The sequence below is a fragment of the Paramisgurnus dabryanus genome, chromosome 5 (assembly GCF_030506205.2).
Source record: "Paramisgurnus dabryanus chromosome 5, PD_genome_1.1, whole genome shotgun sequence".
Classification (NCBI taxonomy): Eukaryota; Metazoa; Chordata; class Actinopteri; order Cypriniformes; family Cobitidae; genus Paramisgurnus; species Paramisgurnus dabryanus.
In genome coordinates, this window is record NC_133341.1 from 32,847,701 (window position 1) to 32,866,891 (window position 19,191).

At 35.8% G+C, this 19,191-nt stretch overlaps 1 protein-coding gene across 2 annotated transcripts; it reads right to left on the reverse strand.

Moving 5' to 3' along the window:
• Nucleotides 1–938: 938 nt before the first annotated feature.
• On the reverse strand, nucleotides 939–18,954 carry mlxipl (MLX interacting protein like). Of its 2 annotated transcripts, none has more exons than XM_065251145.2 (17): nucleotides 18,421–18,954; nucleotides 13,559–13,665; nucleotides 13,234–13,316; nucleotides 12,998–13,087; nucleotides 12,146–12,184; nucleotides 8,417–8,591; nucleotides 8,105–8,185; nucleotides 6,884–7,020; nucleotides 6,109–6,766; nucleotides 5,844–5,899; nucleotides 5,144–5,369; nucleotides 4,944–5,047; nucleotides 4,722–4,841; nucleotides 3,308–3,435; nucleotides 3,077–3,200; nucleotides 2,856–2,985; nucleotides 939–2,447 (listed from the first exon to the last, which is right to left on the reverse strand). In XM_065251145.2, exons 1-17 carry the CDS (start codon nucleotides 18,759–18,761, stop codon nucleotides 2,323–2,325), a joined length of 2,724 nt encoding a protein of 907 aa, XP_065107217.1. In that variant the 5' UTR covers nucleotides 18,762–18,954; the 3' UTR covers nucleotides 939–2,322. The 2 variants fall into 2 exon arrangements, with proteins under 2 accessions (XP_065107217.1, XP_065107216.1); XM_065251144.2 differs by having other exon boundaries at nucleotides 4,722–4,844.
• Nucleotides 18,955–19,191: the final 237 nt, after the last annotated feature.

Below are 19,191 nucleotides of genomic sequence, written 5' to 3' on the forward strand. Positions count from 1 at the left end.
AACAATTATAAAACAATAGATAACCTAAAGCAAACGCCAAATGATATGCAGAACATAACTAATAAAAACATTATTAACATTATTTAGGCATTTATAAATCTGAAAGACAAGTGTGAATTCTAGCGCCATCTGGTGAGTTATTACCGCTTTAAATATGTTACTAACAATAACTGTCTTGAAAACTATTTTTGCTTTTCTTTGAAATACACCACCAGAGTAATGTTAAAAAATTCTATCTTTGTTTACAATACTACATAAAAGAATGTAATTTATAGTCAAGTTGGTAAGTTTATTCCTTGGATGAGTTTATAACCAGCAATTTCCTTAGATTTCACATTTAGTTTAAAAGACTAACCAGAATGCCAAAAACAAATGTAGAGATACAGAACATTATAGGTGATGTCTCAGTCTAACATCTACTGACCTTTTCCTAGGAATTATGAAACAATAACCTAACATGCAAAAGTTTAGGGTCTCTTGAGGGAAATGTTTTTCATGATTTTAAAAATCTTTTAATCTTAATGCATATGCTTGCATATCTATAATTAGTTTTGTAGACAAGATATAATTGTGGCATAATTCATTTCTTCTATTAATTGTATTTAAACATGTTGAAATGGATGACTTCAAAGCCTAGAATAGATGTGAAGTCCTTTAATGATGTTTAAAAATCATCTCAGCATGAGACCTCAAAAGCTGGGTGACTAAACTGATGGTGCTAAAAAATAAGATTCATTTTTAGTTTTTTAAGTTACAAGATTTTTGTTATTAAATAATTTTGATGAGAATCCAAATTTTGGAAAAGTGTATGAATAAAGTATGAGTAAATGAACCTAAACTTTTGAACGATACTGCATTCCCAAAATAAGAGAAATCAGAGCTTCTGGTTAAAACACATGCTGTGGAATAAACAGTAAAGCAGTTATGCAAAGGTAAAGTGAACTAAACTATTGCCTTTGATAAACTGAATTACGTAAAATTAAACCAAAGGCTGTCCTTTAATAAATTGAGCTGTGGTGCTCATGGGCCAGTGACAAGTATATAAATAAAACAAGTATAAAACAATCAAATCAAACAAATTACTAATCCAAAACAGTTGAAAAGAATGAAGTGTCTCTAGTTGTAACTGTAGAAGAGATTAAATCAGCTATGACACATCATATCATTCATGCACATCACTTATATCAGCAGGTTCAAAGTATCTTTCCAACAATCTGATATAAAATTCATTTCTAAAGAAGTTTTATTCACATTTGTGATCCTGGACCACAAAACCAGTCATAAGGTTTTTTTTATAAATAAGCTTTCCATTGATGCATGGTTTGTTAGAATAGAACAATATTTGACTGAAATACAACTATATCTTAGGGTGCAAAAAAATCAGAATATTGTCCAAATGAAGTCCTTAATAACACATACATTTTTGATATATTTATGGTAGGGAATTTACAAAATATCTTTATTTACTTCATATCCTAAAGATTTTGTTATAAAAAAATATATAATTTTGACCCATACAATGTTCTGTTGACTATTGCTAAATTAATGATTAAAATGGCTGCAGATTTGAGCAAGTACATTCTTATTGGTTGTAGCTACATTAGTGAGAAACAACATTGTCATTAGTAACGCAATCAGCTCCCTTGTTCACTAGTCAGGGCACAGATCAGGGAGTCGGACATTTTAAGAGCTGTATCAGTTGCAAAATCATTCTAGTGCACTGGAATTTTTATTCTCTAAAAATTCCCATAATGCAACACAAAAGCCAGTGAGCATTGATGGTCCCTATGTTCCCTTATGGAAATCACGTGACCTTTCCTGAAGCTCTCCAGTCGAAAATTGAATCAGACTCGACTCAAAAGTCAACTCAATAAACTTCATGAAATGTGACAGAACTTATAAAGACAAACGCTTGTTTTAGTTTTAATATAAACACACATCACTAGACAGGAAGGGACCACAGTCTACTTAACAGTTAAACCTAATATTCCTCCAAGTTTATGCACGGATATAGCGTTTTTTACAATATACTTTAAAACGTGATTAAAAATTAAGATGTTGGTTTGCCGGTTGTTGATGAATAAAAGCTGTGAATGATCACAACACGCTTAAGCAGCCACGTCACAGGAAAATAAGTGAACGGTGTCACAATGTGAAGTGAACAATTGTCCTTACCAGTGCCCAAACCTGCATACACCATATACTGATTCACCATGGGAGCTAGGGAACAGATTGAGACACAGCCAATATCATTGGTTTTATGTTGACATTAGCTGCAAATAGGACAGATCTGATTGGCTACAGTATTGAAAGACTATGTTGTCATTGGTTGTAGCTGTGGGAGGAATGTCCGTGTTTGACGGCTTTGATGGCTTGTTCAGGAACCAGACTGGGATCAGAGAGTATTGATGTGGAGGTGCACAGCAGACGAAGTGAACTTAAAACAGCTAGACAAAGAGAATTTTTTTTTAGTAAAACATCTGTAAAATGTCAGACTGAATTACAGACCAGTGCAATAAAGCAGCTAAACTAGAGTCAACTCTAAAAACATGCAGATTACAACAGGAAAAGTGGCCAGAAATACACAATTTCGAGTTTGCATTTAAGGTATACATATTTCTGTAGTTTTTGTGTTCCCTAGGAATCAAACCCACAATTTTTGCCCTGCTTGTGCAAATGCTTTACCAGCTGAGCTACAGGAATATACATCTTTGTCTTTAATATTGCTAAAACGAGTTGATTTTTAAATTAGTGCTCAAAATCGAATGTTAAAAAGAAATTGCAACTGTGTGCACTGACCAACGCATGGTCTGCGGGACAGAAATGTAAAAAATGGACAGATGTGAGCGACTCACTGGGTCTAAGTGCAGGCAGAGAGCAATGCTGGTCCATCCATGACAATGTGGTACGACACAGATCTTCTACACTGGCTGTAGACACCATCCCATTAAAAGACTCAAACAGAGGTTCGATGATGATACTGAACTGAAAGAAGCTTCAGTTAAGGAAAGTCACCAGGTCACCAGCATCTTGAGCTATGGTAAATAAGGTTAAACAGTTGTGCATTAAAGGATACAATCCAGAACTTCCAGTCTTGAAGAGTCTGGACCCTGACATACTCTCTGAACTTCTCTCTCATGAGATCAAAACGCTGACGTGTTATTGGGACGCCGGTCGCAGGGAGCTGCTGTTGATACACGCTAGACACACATATAATGATATCATTAAAGGAACAGATCACACATACATGAAATACGTTCATGAGGAAGACGATGACAGAAGTTTGAATCTCAGAACGATGACTGACTTGATGCTGGAGTTGAGCGTAAGGATCTCATCTCGAAGTCTCTGAGCCTCCTCGTGGAGTTGAGCTCGCTCCTGCTGCATCTTACTGATGTACTCTGCTGTCTTCTGAAGCGTAGTGGCCTTACTGATCTAAAATAGACAGAACATAGATACACAACCCACATATGTGCTACTGTACATGTTACCGTATGTGTTACTGTACATGCTACTCTACATATTACCGTACGTGTTACTGTACATGTTATTGTATGTGTTACCATACGTGTTACTGTGTATGTTACAGTTTATGTTACGTATGTGTTACTGTATGTGTTACCGTGTATGTTACTGTACATGTTACTGCACATGTTGCTGTATGTGTTACCATATGTTACTGTACATGTACGTGTTACAGCATGTGTTACGATATGTTACTGTTCATATTACATTTGTGTTACTGTAAATGCTACTCTACATGTTACTGTACGTGTTACTGTACATGTTATTGTATGTGTTACCATATGTGTTACTGTACATGTTACCGTACATGTTACTGTCCATGTTATTGAACGTGTTACCGTACATGTTAGTGTACGTGTTACCATATGTGTTACTGTTCATGTTACATTTGTGTTACTGTACATGTTACTGCACATGTTGCTGAATGTGTTACCATATGTGTTACTGTACATGTACGTGTTACAGCATGTGTTACGATATGTTACTGTTCATGTTACTGTACATGCTACTCTACATGTTACTGTATGTGTTACTGTACATGTTATTGTATGTGTTACCATATGTGTTACTGTACATGTTACCGTACATGTTACTGTCCATGTTAGTGTACGTGTTACCATATGTGTTACTGTTCATGTTACATTTGTGTTACTGTACATGTTACTGCACATGTTACTGTACGTGTTACTGTACATGTTATTGTATGTGTTACCATATGTGTTACTGTACATGTTACCGTACATGTTACTTTCTATGTTAGTGTACGTGTTACCGTATGTGTTACTGTTCATGTTACATTTGTGTTACTGTACATGTTACTGCACATGTTGCTGTATGTGTTACCATATGTTACTGTACATGTAGGTGTTACAGCATGTGTTACGATATGTTACTGTTCATATTACATTTGTGTTACTGTACATGCTACTCTACATGTTACCGTACGTGTTACTGTACGTGTTACCATATGTGTTACTGTACATGTTTCCGTAGGTGTTACTGTCCATGTTATTGAACGTGTTACCGTACATGTAAGTGTACATGTTACCATATGTGTTACTGTTCATGTTACATTTGTGTTACTGTACATGCTACTCTACATGTTACCGTACGTGTTACTGTGTATGTTACCGTGTTTGTTACCATATGTGTTACTGTACGTGTTACCGTGTGTGTTACCGTATGTGTTACTGTACCTTTACACTAGGCTGTGAGCTGAGGGTGGTCACCAGGCTGTGTAGCGTGTCAAAGCCAAGTTTGATGTTAAAGCGTCTCTTCTGTTCAGCGGAAATGTGCGTGATGCGCCGCGTGTCTGTCTGCTGGACAACATACACCGTGTGTTTATAAATGAAATATGTTTTCTGGACAGTGTTGGTGGTATAAATGTGTTCAAAAACACGTTAATATTTGTGCTTTACTCTTGCGGGCTCCCCGTGTGTGTGTCCGGATAAGAAGTGTGCATCCTGGCTTTTCTCCGGGGGATTTGTAGGAGATGTCGGTCCCACATTTCCTGAAAAACTAACTGAAAATAGATTTCATTACGTTCCATTACTTTCAAACAGGCTTTTTATCCGTGAAATCACGTGGTTGTGAATATACAGTAATGTATGATGTGCACCTGTTAAACTGCTCCTGTCTGTAGGGGGCATCTGTACAGGTGAGAGTTTCTCTGTTTTCGGTGTGAGAAGCTGTGTTTGTTGTGTGAGGAGAGAGGAAATGGTGCTGCTATGGGCGTGGCCTGACATTGCCGTCTGACATTGTAATGATGCCATTGGTGGGATTCTTGTTGAGGCCCAAGAGGAACTGTGGGAAATCTGTGACACCCCACGACCACTGCTGGTCAGCTGTTATTGAAAAGAAAGTATACAGAAAAATGTAAGGTACATTAAATGACAGCTCAGTTTTGGGTTTATGTTAATAATGTGGAAATAGATATCAGAATGAAAAATATATGTATGAATATAAATATGTATATATATATATATATATATATATATATATATATATATATATATATATATATATATATATATATATATATATATATATATATATATATATATATATATATATATATATATATATATATATATGTTTGGATCCGCCATCTTTGTCCACACGTTACATATACAATAATTATACACACATATATTATGCAAACACAAACTTTTATTTATGCTATTAATTGTGATTTATCATTTGACAGCCCTTTTCATGTAAGAACATATTATCATTGCTGTAATATTATTAAACAGTTTTTAAGATGTTAGGAATAATACAGTATTCATAGAAAAACATGTAAACCCACTGACACTTACATGAGAGATTGCTGATGTTGACAAACCTGAATGATCAAAACTCACTGATGGTTTTCCTACAGACAGAACAATAAAAAATTATTACACATTTAAACCTTGGCAATATCTGGAAATTATATAAATGTTTGCATCTTTATCACACCGTAAACATCAAATTTTCTGAAATTTCAGACTGCAATGACTTGTTATAGATCATTAAATGTGACGTTATAGAGACAATCCAACATTAGTTATAAAATTAAAAGAATAAACAGCATCTACATACGCTGAGATTTTGATGAAAGCAGATTGGCCAGACAGCTTGTCTGAGTGGGCGGAGCTGTAGCCCTGGGGCCCATTTGGGTTTCTCCCATTTTCTGCTTGTGCTTCACCGTTCCCGTTGCCATGCCCACCCGCTGCGGCACAGAGAAGCAGTGAGAGAGACCGAGCGAGGAGACAGACGGGCTCGCCGTCGTGTGCTGGTACCCAACAGACATGCACGTCACAGGAGGAAACATTTCATCCGAATACCCGTGTCCCTGAGACCCGTCAGATGGCGGGCCAGGCACGGCAGAGCCCGTGTGAGTAATGACCGTAGATGTGGCGGCCTCGCTGCTCCGTGATTGGCTAGATGGATGTCTTTGTTTGAGGCAGGCCGTATGGTATTGGTAAGGGCTTTCCGGTGTCACGCCACCCGGCATCTCCGTGATTCCCATAGCAGGAGAGTGAGCGTTGAAAGACACGTGATGTCTGTATGATGTCGGGAGGTTCAGAGAGTGGTGAAATTCACTGATATATTCTGATTGACCTTTGAATTTGGGTTCTGAAGTGTCACCACTAGGGTTAAAGGTCATGTTAGGGGTTATGGATTGGCGGGGGTAACTGTGTCCAGGTAGATGTACAGATGAGGAGGATTCAGTTAAACTTTCAGCTGATAGAGTGGGCTAAAATGAAAAGTGTAAACAAGAGCTTTCCATCTGGCCTCAAACCAATTTCAGATCAATTTCAACCAAATACAAAACCAAAAAAGTAATAAAATATAGTGTGTATGTGTGTGGTACCTGTGTGTGTGTGAGTGGATTTGTCACAGAAGCAGCAGAGTTTAATGTAAACGCTCCAGTGGATGAGCTCTCAAAGTAGCCACAGTCAGAATAAGACATCTGCTCGAGCGGCTGTGCACGGTAACTCAGGAAAATATCTGTAAAAAATAAGCGTGGGTTAATCCTGACTATGATACATTTACATCAACTGTTACCACACCCATTAAGACAATTCAAACATCAGATCAAATCACTTTTACATTTATGCATTCGGCTTTATCCAAAGAGACTTTACTTATTTATGCTATTGATTGTGATTTATCGTTTGACAAAGAGACGATACAGTGCATTACAACAAACCCCCTATAGGGAACTTGCTTGACTAGGCGACCATGTTTGCAACGCAAGATTAAAGTCCAATCTACTGGAATGAGTAAAGACAGATATCTCTAAAATCATATGCTAAAATCACACTTAAACTACATATTTTTGGATTTTGGACTACATGGATTTTTTCCATAGGGTTATTTTGTTCACACACTGACAACACACTTTTATGTCCAACCTAGAGGTCTTCACAGGTCCACCTAAATCCGAAAACCCTAAAAGTGTGTGTATCGAGTGCTTATCCAACCCCTTCTCTGTTTGCCGAGAGCGTTTGCAACATCGTGTGGCTGGCGGTAGGTACATTTTCGTTGAGACAGACCTGTTAATCAATTTTGAATGCACATTTTAGCGTTTACCTTGGTGTCATCGTCAGTCAACAAATGAAAATAAATGTAGCAGCGGGCCAAATCGGATGCGAGGCTACCGGGTTTTCTGGACAGGGATTAGACTAGTGCAAGACTAAAATAAATGAAAGAGCGGTCCAAACTGAAAACAACTTGCACTGACATATCTTAAAAAACATCAGTGCCCTTTGTTTTGCCTCAAAATGCACACAATTAATGTTTTTAGTGAGGCGTGTTTGATAAAACTAGTTATATTTCCTAATTAAACTAAGGTCTAGTCCTGGCTTAAGCTAATCCCTGTCCGGGAAACCACCCCATAAATGTAAATTATACATTTAATAATAATATTTAATTTATAAATGCTGTTGCATCCTAAAAACAGATATAAAGTAACATAAGAGAAACGTAAGACAAATTGAATATCAAGCACAGCTGAGATGAATGAGGAGTAGATCCACAGTCTATCAAATGAACAGCGAAGAAGAGGAATAACAGTGTGATGAAGACTCACCTGGTATATCCATCAGATCATCTAGACTGGGCTGTAAAGGTGTCAGGCCAGGCTGAATCATATCTGCATTACTGGTGTAAGCTTTAATTTGTACAAAAATAAAACATATACAAATCACAAATGTGTGTTATTTAAAGTTCCTTGTTTTTGGGTGTGGTGGTGTCACATGACTACTAAACTCTTCACTTCTCAAATCACTGATTCATTAAACTTTACAGCACACTGGGCGGACAGGACATGAGGATAAGTTAACAATAGGAAAAAAATTGTGTAGTGAAATATTTCTCTGAGGATTTCTTGCGCAGTACTGACTGTTTTGGCGATCTTCGCTCCACAGGTTGGGCTTCTGGGTCATAGTAAACAAGGTGTCCGAGATGTCCGACAGAAAGCAGTCCAAGTCGAACATGTGCACTTCCTCCGATGTAGTCTCAGGCTCTGGATAAATCTGATTGGTCCATTTTTCCAGCCCCACTCTGCAGACAGGCCCCTATGGAGGGCAACAAAAGTGTTGAAAGAGCAAAGTTTTATGGATGTTGATGCTGAAGTTTGTATTGCATTGTCACTTTATTGTCTACATGCTTAAATGAGTCCACCCTCAAATCTGTCTCAATTCTTAGAAATGAACAGCACCCCCCTCTTGAACAAGACTGTCAATCTCATTCATGTCTATAGATCAAACGCTGAGGGATGAGTTCCAGTTTAATACTTTAGGTTAGTCAAGTGAACATACAGTACCTTTAGACTGTCAATCTCATTCAAACTTTTCGAAACTTGTACAAACCCTGACGAACAGAAATACTCGGTTATATATCCACCTGCTTTTTGAACTTTGCCTATGTTTAGCCTGAGAAACTAACTTTAAAAAAGTGTAAATAAGTTGGAATGCATGAAATAGCAATAGCTGAAAAAAAAAATGTAAACACATTGACGTTCTACTCACAGCTTCTGTCTCTGTTATACCTGGAAAGCTCCAGTGTTGTTGGTTTCTCTAGTCTAGGACTAAACCTTCTCATATTTATAGGGATACCCAGAATCACACAAGTGGTAATGTTTACGTCTTTCCTGAAGACTGCCTACGTTCAAAATTTCTTTCTTTTTTCTTACACACAAAGAGTGTCAAATTATAGCATTGGTTGTGTGGTGTGTTTGTGAACAGAAATGAGTCCTGTGTGTGTATGTGGGTCTCCGTGCTTACGTGCGAGCTCTTAATGACAGCAGTTTAACGGAAATGGGTAAAACCCTAACCCGATCCATTATGTTTTCATTTCTCTCTTTATCCAGGCCGTATCAGCGAGGCGGACGGCTCCTTTGTTCCTGACCCAGTTCCTGCTGTCACCCTCACGTGTGGAATCCGAGAGCAAAACCCATCGCCTCCTACTGGTACACTGACACACTGCACCCTAATGTCAAACCCCTACAGGGTTAACAGGAGCATCCCTGCATCTGGATTATACTGTACAGTGAGTCTACATCAACAAGCAAACTTACTTTCCATATGTACCCGAACAGCATCAAAGTAGTCTCCTAAATGGTTATATCATAATGACAGTTTATTGCACTGAATGCTTCAAAACAATGTCTTTTCATAGGGTGTCCTTCGTTGGGTTAAAGTGGTTTTAGATGGTCTCTAGATGGCTCTAAAACCAGCCAACAAACCAGTAAATTATTTGGGAGAAATAAGATATGATGAGTTTATATGCAAAACCCTCTAAGTGTGTTTGACACATTTTCTTATAAATGAGCATTTTTATCAGAATCTTATGTTTATGTTTAGTATTTACACTTTAATGGCAATAAAAAGGTTATTATACAAAACCCTCTAAGTGCATGCAAAAAATCCACATCTTTGGACAAGACAAAGTAAACAAGTGCAAAATCACTAAAACATTACAAATGATGGAAATCAGACTGTTAAAATTATGAAACTGAAGCAAGTGGCTGCACATTATGGTTGCATTCAGGTCCAAGTACTCACAAGGAACCTAAGTTTGAATGTGATCTACTTAGTGCTGGGCAACGATTAATACAAAATGAAAGTGAGTTTTTGCATGATAAATGTGTGCTGTGTGTTATTATTATGCATACGGTATATAAATACACATACATTTATGTAGGCTATGTATTTAAGAAACATTTACATGTGTATTTACATGTGTATCATATTTATTTAAATTTTTAAATATTCTATATTATATATAAATGTAAAATGTTATATATAAATAAACAATTCTGAAATGTATTTGTGAAATGTATTGTGTTTAAATGAAAAAAAAAATTATGCGATTAATCGCAATTAATCGTTGCCCTCCACTAAATCTACGGTCGTTTCCCAATAGGGCTGGAGCCATCGATTATTTTAGTAATCGAGTATTCCACTGATTATTTCATCAATTAATCGAGTAGTCGGGTAAAAAATATATTTTCTTTAATACAGAACAATCTTTAATGTATAAATATATAAATATTAAAATGTTTACTGTTTATATATATATATATATATATATATATATATATATATATATAATTCATAATTAACTATTTAAAATATATTTACATTTTTTAAGTATATTTTTTAAGCAATATTTAATTTTTCTTTTAGTAGTAATATGCTAATCCCACAGAACACTAGATTTTAATAGTTTACTTTAGTAATTATTAGTGTTTTTCATTCAGATGTTTAAGTTACAGAAAGACTTTTATTTTGGCATTTTGCTGTATAGGATAGCCGACTGATTTCTAGGGCCTATGCTTTTATAAAATCAACTTAAATAACAGCTCTGGAATAATTTTAATAAATTGATTTTTTTGCATTCAAATTACTCAAGTTACTCAAGAAATCATTGCAGCCTTATTTCCCAATCTATCTCTCTCCAGTCACTGTCCACTCCTTTCAATATCCTAATATATTTGCTAAACCGGGTAAAAATCTATCTCAGCTCGAAAACTGAAATCCGATAAACGTGCACTCATCATTCAACCAATTCGTCTTTAATGCACTTAGAGGACTTTGCTGAAAAATCATGTGGCGTTTAATGGATTCTGTAATGAATGGCCTGAGGCTGGGATTAATCAGATTTGTTTGTTTGTTTGTTTGTTTGTTTATTTATCATGTGAAGTTATATTAAAAAGATGGCTGCACCAGATTTAGCATTAAGCTACTTTCCATCAGTAGTCCTAGAAAACAATCCTTAATATACAAAATTTGAAGTATTTTAAAAAATTTGATGAATGTTTAATATATGCAGAGAGCATTCGGCCAATATCATGATCTCATTTTTGACAGAGGTGGCGTTTAGCTGCTTTGTATCTTTCTGATCCCTTAAATTTCTTTAAAAAAAATTTTTTTTTAAATAACAAAATTCATTTAAAATGAATGAATTGTAAATTAAATGCATTTCCCCCCAAACTGAACAATAAAATCTAAAGTACAAAGCTGATGCTGTGGAACTGAACTGCATATAAATTCCTATTGCTATCTGCTACCAGCCTTGTACCATAGTACCAGTACAGTAAAATGCATATCCACAACACCTCAGGGGTGTAAAACAGCATTTTAACAAAAACTAAATAAGCTGCAGCTTCACATCTTTCAGTATGTGGGTCAGATTTGATTAAACAGCATTAAAGTCAGGCTGAATGTGCATTTATTTGACCATCTGATGGAACAGAAGGGAAGATTAACACGTTTTGTCGTCGAATGCATAAAATGGTTCACTTTCTCACCAATATCAGGGCCGTGACGCACGTGAATCTGCGCGTTTGAGTTTCCTCACGTTTTTCTTACGCCGTTCATTTTTTGAGGGATGCAACATCAGAGAGGAAGCGATTAATAGAAATTGTACAAACATGAACTGAACTCCTAACCTACTAAACAAAATACGATCAATAATGACACTTGATCACTACCAGAGCCGAGATCACTGTCGGTCTCCATGAGACACAACTGAGATAAAGATGAGTGAGAAAGCAAAAAAGGAAGATCTAGAAACAAAGACATTAATGCATTACTAGGACAAATTTCATAACTTTAGCGTGTCTTACCTTCTGTAGCATGGACAGCAGATCTTTGTTCTTCTGAAGCTAAAACAACAACAAATGTTTAAGATGCAATGAATTGTGATTCTAGATTCAATCCAACTTTATACCTATAGAAATTAAAGAGATGCTTTAAAGCAGCCTTAGTAGAAAACATTACAGAACAATGTCTTACATTTCATAGATTTAAAATTAGAAAGTGAATCGAAGCATCTTAGATTAATGAGGTCATGATGGTCAATGAATATAATGGCCTTTCTCTGAATACTGAACCTTGAGTTCCCACATAGGTTTTGCAATAGCATCGCAACAGATAAACATGCTTTTAAATCACTTGCTCAGATATATCAAGAAGTACATCAGTTCCCCCTTCTGTCATTTCCAAAACCTTTGTGACTTGTGTTACAAAGTAAATATCGAGTCAATTCAGCAAAATTTCATATAGATATGCATCTGCATTTGTCAATGAAAAACCTATACTGGTCTATTCTGGCCATGTTATTGCTATCAGGTAAATATTACTGGCAGGGTCACTCGCAGCTGGTTTATTAGTATGAATAAGAATTCATTTTGTATGTGTCTTACTTTGCATGTCTGTTTTTCAGCATGCAAAAATGCCTCACGCCTGCCCCCACTTTTCTGATGATCTTTGCATGCACAAACAGCTCATTCTGATTTCATAACAATGCATCACCAGTAAAACAGACCTTAAGTTTATTACTTACATAAAACGCTCATGTTACAGTGATATTTCACTGCTTGTTTTGAATAAAGATGCAGAAAAACTAAAACAGCCCTTTTCTGAAAGGATTATATTTGGATATTTACAATATGAATCATGAAATATCGTTCACTCACTCGTTTCTTATAGTAAATCCTCCATTTGTGATACTCTTTGATGACCACCTCGATCCGTCTCTTCCAGTAGCTGCCCTCCAAAACAATCGCCTGAGAACATCACATGTGTCAAACATTCATATCAACACTGCTGTGATAAACCAATCTTAAGAAGGGTTAATTACAGATATCATTGACAGATAATCCCTTAACAGTTTGCTGGTATAATGTGTTGTATATCTCTGAGATCAGCTCACCTCAGGTTTGCCGTGTGCATCGGCCTCCGTGCCTTCCAGTGGAGTAACAAACCCACACACAGGATTCTTTCTTTTCTCCACATCTGACACAACCACACAAGTATAAGATATAACAAGAATTCATTATTCTGTACAAAAACATAAGCAATGCTTGCTCATGCAAAACTCACAACTATAATGTATGGTTATAATGTTGCTGTTGTGTGTGGTTTACACTTTCCACATGATGAATGTAACTTCTGTTCATTAGACATTTTACAAAACAAACCTGAGACGAGTTATACTAGTAATAATCCAGAGTAAACCAACACAACAAGAGACTCACACTGAATAAACCAAGCCCTCCAGATGCCATTATTCAGACGAATTTTATCCCTCCACAGTAACCGCAATCCCTTGAAAGACTTCCACTTGGGAGAAACAAGTTTCCCACTGTAAAAAACAAACAAACATTGAGTTCAGATTAGTTTCATGTCATTTACATTTTATTATTTTTTTATTAAATTGTCAAATTTTTGCCTACCATATGCATAAACAGCTTACATAAACTACACTTGTGTGCGCTCCTTGTGATGTCATAAGGAGCTCTTATTATAATAATACCACACCTTAATCTGCACTATCCAACCACGGCACAGCCATTTAATGCAAAAAAGAGAGAGAGAATAATTGACAGCACAATTGAGTTTCAATTGCAACAAACCACCACCATTGCGATCAGTGTTTGAATTTCATCAGCTCATTTGCATTTTAAAAGACACACCCAAAACGCCACATGTTTGCTCGCACCTACAAAGTGGCAATTTTAACAAATTATCCATATGGTATTTTGAGCTAAAACTTCACATGTGTACTCTGGGGACATCACACCAAAGATTTATTTTACATCTTAAAAAAGTATTGTAACATGGCCCCTTTAAATAAAACTCAGAGGAGACTAGGACTGATATTTCGGGAGAGTTGTGAAATTGTCCTTTCCTCTGTCTTTCCTTCTCCAGTAATGTGACAGACAGAGAGACTGTGTGTTCAGACAGGATCATTTCATCAGACTAATGCAGTGACACAGCTGCCCATCTGCCAATATACTGACAACACTTGACACCATCTACTGTCTGATGTGGTGCAGTTAACCTCGGAAAACACCAGACAAGTCAACTGTGAGGGTTGTGTTCACTCGGTTGCTAAGAACCCAGTGAGAATGATCGTTGAAATGTTTAAAATGGCACGAAATGTTTCCAGAAAAACATCACTGATTCAGCTTCATTAACCTGAGGGTAACAACAATTCTGTTTCCTGGTCATGCCACTGCTGGGATAGCACATCTGAAGTACACCGTCAGAACAAATGGTCAAAATATGATCTCATCTGTACACATCTGTACATAAATGGTACATAACAGTGGTGAGGCTATAGGGCCAGGGTGGCACTGGTTCCATCAGATTGACGGCTGGCCCACCCAGTCAGAAGAGACCCAAATTAAAAGCAAAAAAAAACATGCATAAATGATAATAATCTTTTTAAAGAGGACATTTCACAAGACTTTTTAAAGATGTTAAATAAATCTTTGGTGTCCCCAGAGTACGTATGTGAAGTTTTACACACAAAATACCATATATATAATTTATTATAACTTATACCATGGTCTGTTTAAATACTCGATTCTGATTGGCTGGAAGGTGTGCATTAAAACCGTTTAATGCACAGGTAGTTCCAGTCAGTTTGATTACCGTTTGAAATTAATCCGCTACTATAAACATTGGTAACCATAGTAACACAGTTACACTTGCAGGGAGAGCGAGAGAGAGAGTGAGCGAGCGAGACTTAAGTGCGTCTCTCTTTAAAGTGCGCTGGTTTTATTTCACACTTTACATAAATAAATAAATGACATGATTAGTTCAATCACTGTCAGTGTTGCCTGTCATTTATAAATTATTTTAATAAATCAATTAAAGAATCTTTAAGTTAGCTATATGCTTAAGCAACAAAAGACTTTAAAGAAGAGATGCACACAGCCACAGGTAACTCGTGCACGCATCTCTCTCTCTCTCATCCTTCTCTTTCAGTTCTCTGTCTCTCTTTTTTAATAATGAATTTAAATAAATGTGGTAATTCATTTAAATAAAAGCAATACAATGGCACTACTTTATTTAAAGCGGACGGAGTGCGAGCCTTAACTTAAGAAAATCACCGTCATTTTTACCCTTCTGTTAAAAAAATTTGCTTTAACAAAAAAAAATTAGCTTTAATTTCAGCTTTAACTTGGCAAATAACCAAGGTATAAGCGGGATAATCCACAGCTAGCCATGCATTAAAGGGTCCGCTACGAGTCGGGTGGTTCTTCGCCTCTACGTCGTGCATTAAAACCCTTTAATGCATGCCTAGCCGTGGATTATCCCTTACATGTTAAAATTGACACTTTGTAGGTGTGAGCAAAAATTAGCCATTTTGTGTGTGTCCTTTTAAATGCAAATGAGCTGATATCTGCACTTAATGGCCGTGCCGTGATCGGATAGTGCCGATTAAGGGGCGGTATTATTATAATAAGATCCCCTTCTGACATCACAAGGAGAGCTAAATTTCAATGACCTTTTTTTCACATGCTTGCAGAGAATGGTTTACCAAGTCACTGGGTTGATCTTTTTCACATTTTCTAGGTTGTTAGAAGCACTGGGGACCCAATTATAGCTCTTAAACATGGAAAAAGTGATATGTCCCCTTTAATAATAATCGATCAAATATGCATCATTCAGAAATAAATAACCATTTATATAGAAAGTTTATAATTTGCATGTGTTTTTTAAACCTTGCAAATGTTAACAATTAAGCAAATTTAAACAATTTGAAGGCAAGAAGATGTTTAAGTGAGCTGTTTTCTGTGCGCACACACACTCAAATAGACAAACACTCATAAGTGCACAAACGGAGATGCGCATTTCAAACACAGAATCTCTCGACAGGCCACATACAATCTAAATGATCTAAAAAAACAGTCTTGGCACGTAATCTCATAAAATCAGTCAGTTATGTCTTAAAGTGAACGCAAACAGTTCAGAAAGAAATCAGATGTGTATCAGTATACAGTATGGATCCTTGCTTATCCGGTCTTAAAGTGGCAGTACCCTTAAGAAATCTGCTTACAGGTATGTTTGTATTATGTTAATCAAACAACAGAAAAACAAAAGAAAAATCACTTCTGCATCTATAAAAAGATGAATTATATTTCATTTAAACAATGAAGAACACTGTTATTATTCATTTGAATCTTACTATACTTTATCTGTAACTTTTGTTCTTTTTTATTTCCTTATGCTTATAATTTCTGGATTTGTTTTTTTTATTTCCATTTTTTGCTGATCCAAAAAATATTCGAGAGAAATCAACAAAGAAGCCAGCACACTGATTAAAATGCTCCAAAATATAATTTAACAGTGCAACATTTCGACCTTCTTTAGGTCTTTATCAGGCACTATATCGAAGAGTTAACAGATCACCTCTATAAATAAAAACAGATGTAAGTATTGTTATAAATGATAAAGAAGATATTTTGATAAATGGTGGTTATCATAAACAGTTGAGGGTACCCATTGAATTCCATTTTATTTGTTTTTCCTACTATGGAAGTCAATGGTTACAGCTAGGGCTGTGACGGTGGCTGTATTTTCAAACAGGACATGTTGGTTTAAAGGGTCAATATAGGATACTGATATAATAAATGCAACATTCATAAACACAGAATTTATTGGTAAGAGGTTAAATGTCTGAAAATGACCCTGCTTTCTGTGTTGTAATATCATGGGTTAAAAAAGTACGATTGTTATTTGAAGTTACTCTAAGCCCAGTTACTCTGTAACTCTCACCCTGTCTGCCGTCCAACTCCTGTCAAAGTCCAGATTTCACAGCTGTTTCGAAAACAAGCTCTGAATGCTGAAAGCGACTGTTTCTTTTTAAGATAGCACCTTATAATGACTTTCACATTATCAAACATTACAGCATTCATGTGCTTTCAACAAATGTCAAGAATCGTGGTCAAGAACCCTTTTAAGAGGTGCAGGCTTACCAATGCTTTAAAATAAATATAAATACAATTGCATTGACATCAACAAAAGCTTTATAGGAGCAAATGCAAAATGTGGTAAAACAAAAATGCACATATATTCCAGACAGATGTTGACCAGGTAAAAGTTGAACAGATTTGATTTGTACATTTGTAAAGTAATGAAGTGCACTTTCAAATAAAACAGTACATTTGTTTTTTGACTGGTCTGGTATGAGTGGCTTAAAGTTACAATTGTTCTGATATCTTACTTCTTTAAAATTATTATATAATTTATATTATCTATTATATAATTTTGGCACACTAATAGAAGATAAATAAATTCAATTTCTATGGAAAAATGTTACATTCATAAATGTGAATATATGAAAGTAAAGCTAATGTTTTCTGTAAAAAAAAAAGGGATTTATTGTACATCTTTAAGTAAAGTACAATTTAAAAGTGGAATGTTTTTTAACCTGTTGAAGGACTTTAAACTTTAGAGGACACTGACGTTTTTATTTTAACTTTTTGTTTATTTTATGTATTTAATTATTTTTGCCTGTGTTTTATTTTCATCTTCCTTAAAGCTTTGCTTTGTTCGTTTGGACTGTTATTTTACTTTATATTACGTTTTTCCTTATTGTAATTGTCTGTTAATGAACAAAATTGGTAAAGTACACTGTAAAACTTTTTGCTGTAGCTATGCAGCTGTTACAGTAACTTACTGTAGATATAAATTGATGTTATTTACTGTCAACAGTTTGTTCAAAGTTAAATGAACATTAAACATTAACAAGTCTTTATATTTAAAGAATAAAATAAGCATCATGCAAAGCATTCTTTGAACCAGAAATCCTCATCAACCTTTTTTCAGTTTTTTCCTTCAGATTTTGTTTCCCAGAATGCTTTGCATGATGCTCTTATTTTAGTTTTATTCTGTAAAGATAAAGACTTGTATGTTTATTTAACTTCGAACAATCTGTAGCCAATAAACAACATACATTTAAATCTACAGTAAGTTACTGGCAAACAGCTGGCAGTAATACTGTAATTTCTACAACAACAAAAATAGCAGTGTAGCTAATAATAAAGTTACCCAGAAGTTAGAATAGTTTCCCACACTATATTGACTGTAAGGGATGAATGTTTACCTGTATGCCAGTGTCATGCATTCAAACAGCCGGGTAAGTGAAGGGTCAATGTTGAGACGTCTGGAGCTCAATGAACCGAAACTGTACGTCTGGCAGGTCGCTTTATTAACACTCTCAATATTCTCATAATGATAAAAAGCTGCACTTCTCCTCCTGACTGAGTCGCTGTGTGGAGATGAGACCATGAAATGTCCGCTGTGGATCACCTGAGTCCGCCGGACCGATCCGGATTCAACACCTGCGTCCACAGTGGGTAAACGGTCATCCGGATCCGAATCAGATTCTGATTCCTGTCCTATGTGATCGGGCTCCGCCGTGTCAGAGTACTCGGGCTTTGCCATCGCAGCAGAACTGTTTATTCTCCAGATGTTAAAACGCAATGCTGTATCTAAAAGGCTGAGGACACACCTCAACTCCACTGCTGCAGGTCAAAGATCAAGCGCGTGTGTTGTTGATACGACCTATCTGGTCAAACTATCTGGTTAGTCGTGAGCTGTTTCTGGCTTCACCTCTGAAGGCGGTTTAAGCCTCACACACAGTTATATATGTGTCAGTCACAGAAATTGATATGCAGGGATTTGTTGAAGTTATTATTAGTAACGGTTTTTTTTTATTACTAAATATTTGCATTTAAATTTTAATTTAAAATCCCACATATACACGTGTTTTTATACAATACATAATAAAAATAAATAATGAACTTAGCCTATACTTATTTTTCAAAATTAATTTAAAAATATAATGCGTACAATAAAACAATTAATTAAGTAA

Bases quoted from the DNA above. Each gene is read 5' to 3' on its own strand.
- mlxipl (XM_065251144.2), bottom strand. From the start codon at position 18,761: ATGGCAAAGCCCGAGTACTCTGACACGGCGGAGCCCGATCACATAGGA. The intron at 8,186-8,416 runs GTCAGTACTGCG...TACAAATTAAAG, and splicing joins GAGCGAAGATCGCCAAAACA to CTTACACCAGTAATGCAGAT. The intron at 2,986-3,076 runs GTATCCTTTAAT...AGCTTCTTTCAG, and splicing joins AAGACTGGAAGTTCTGGATT to TTCAGTATCATCATCGAACC.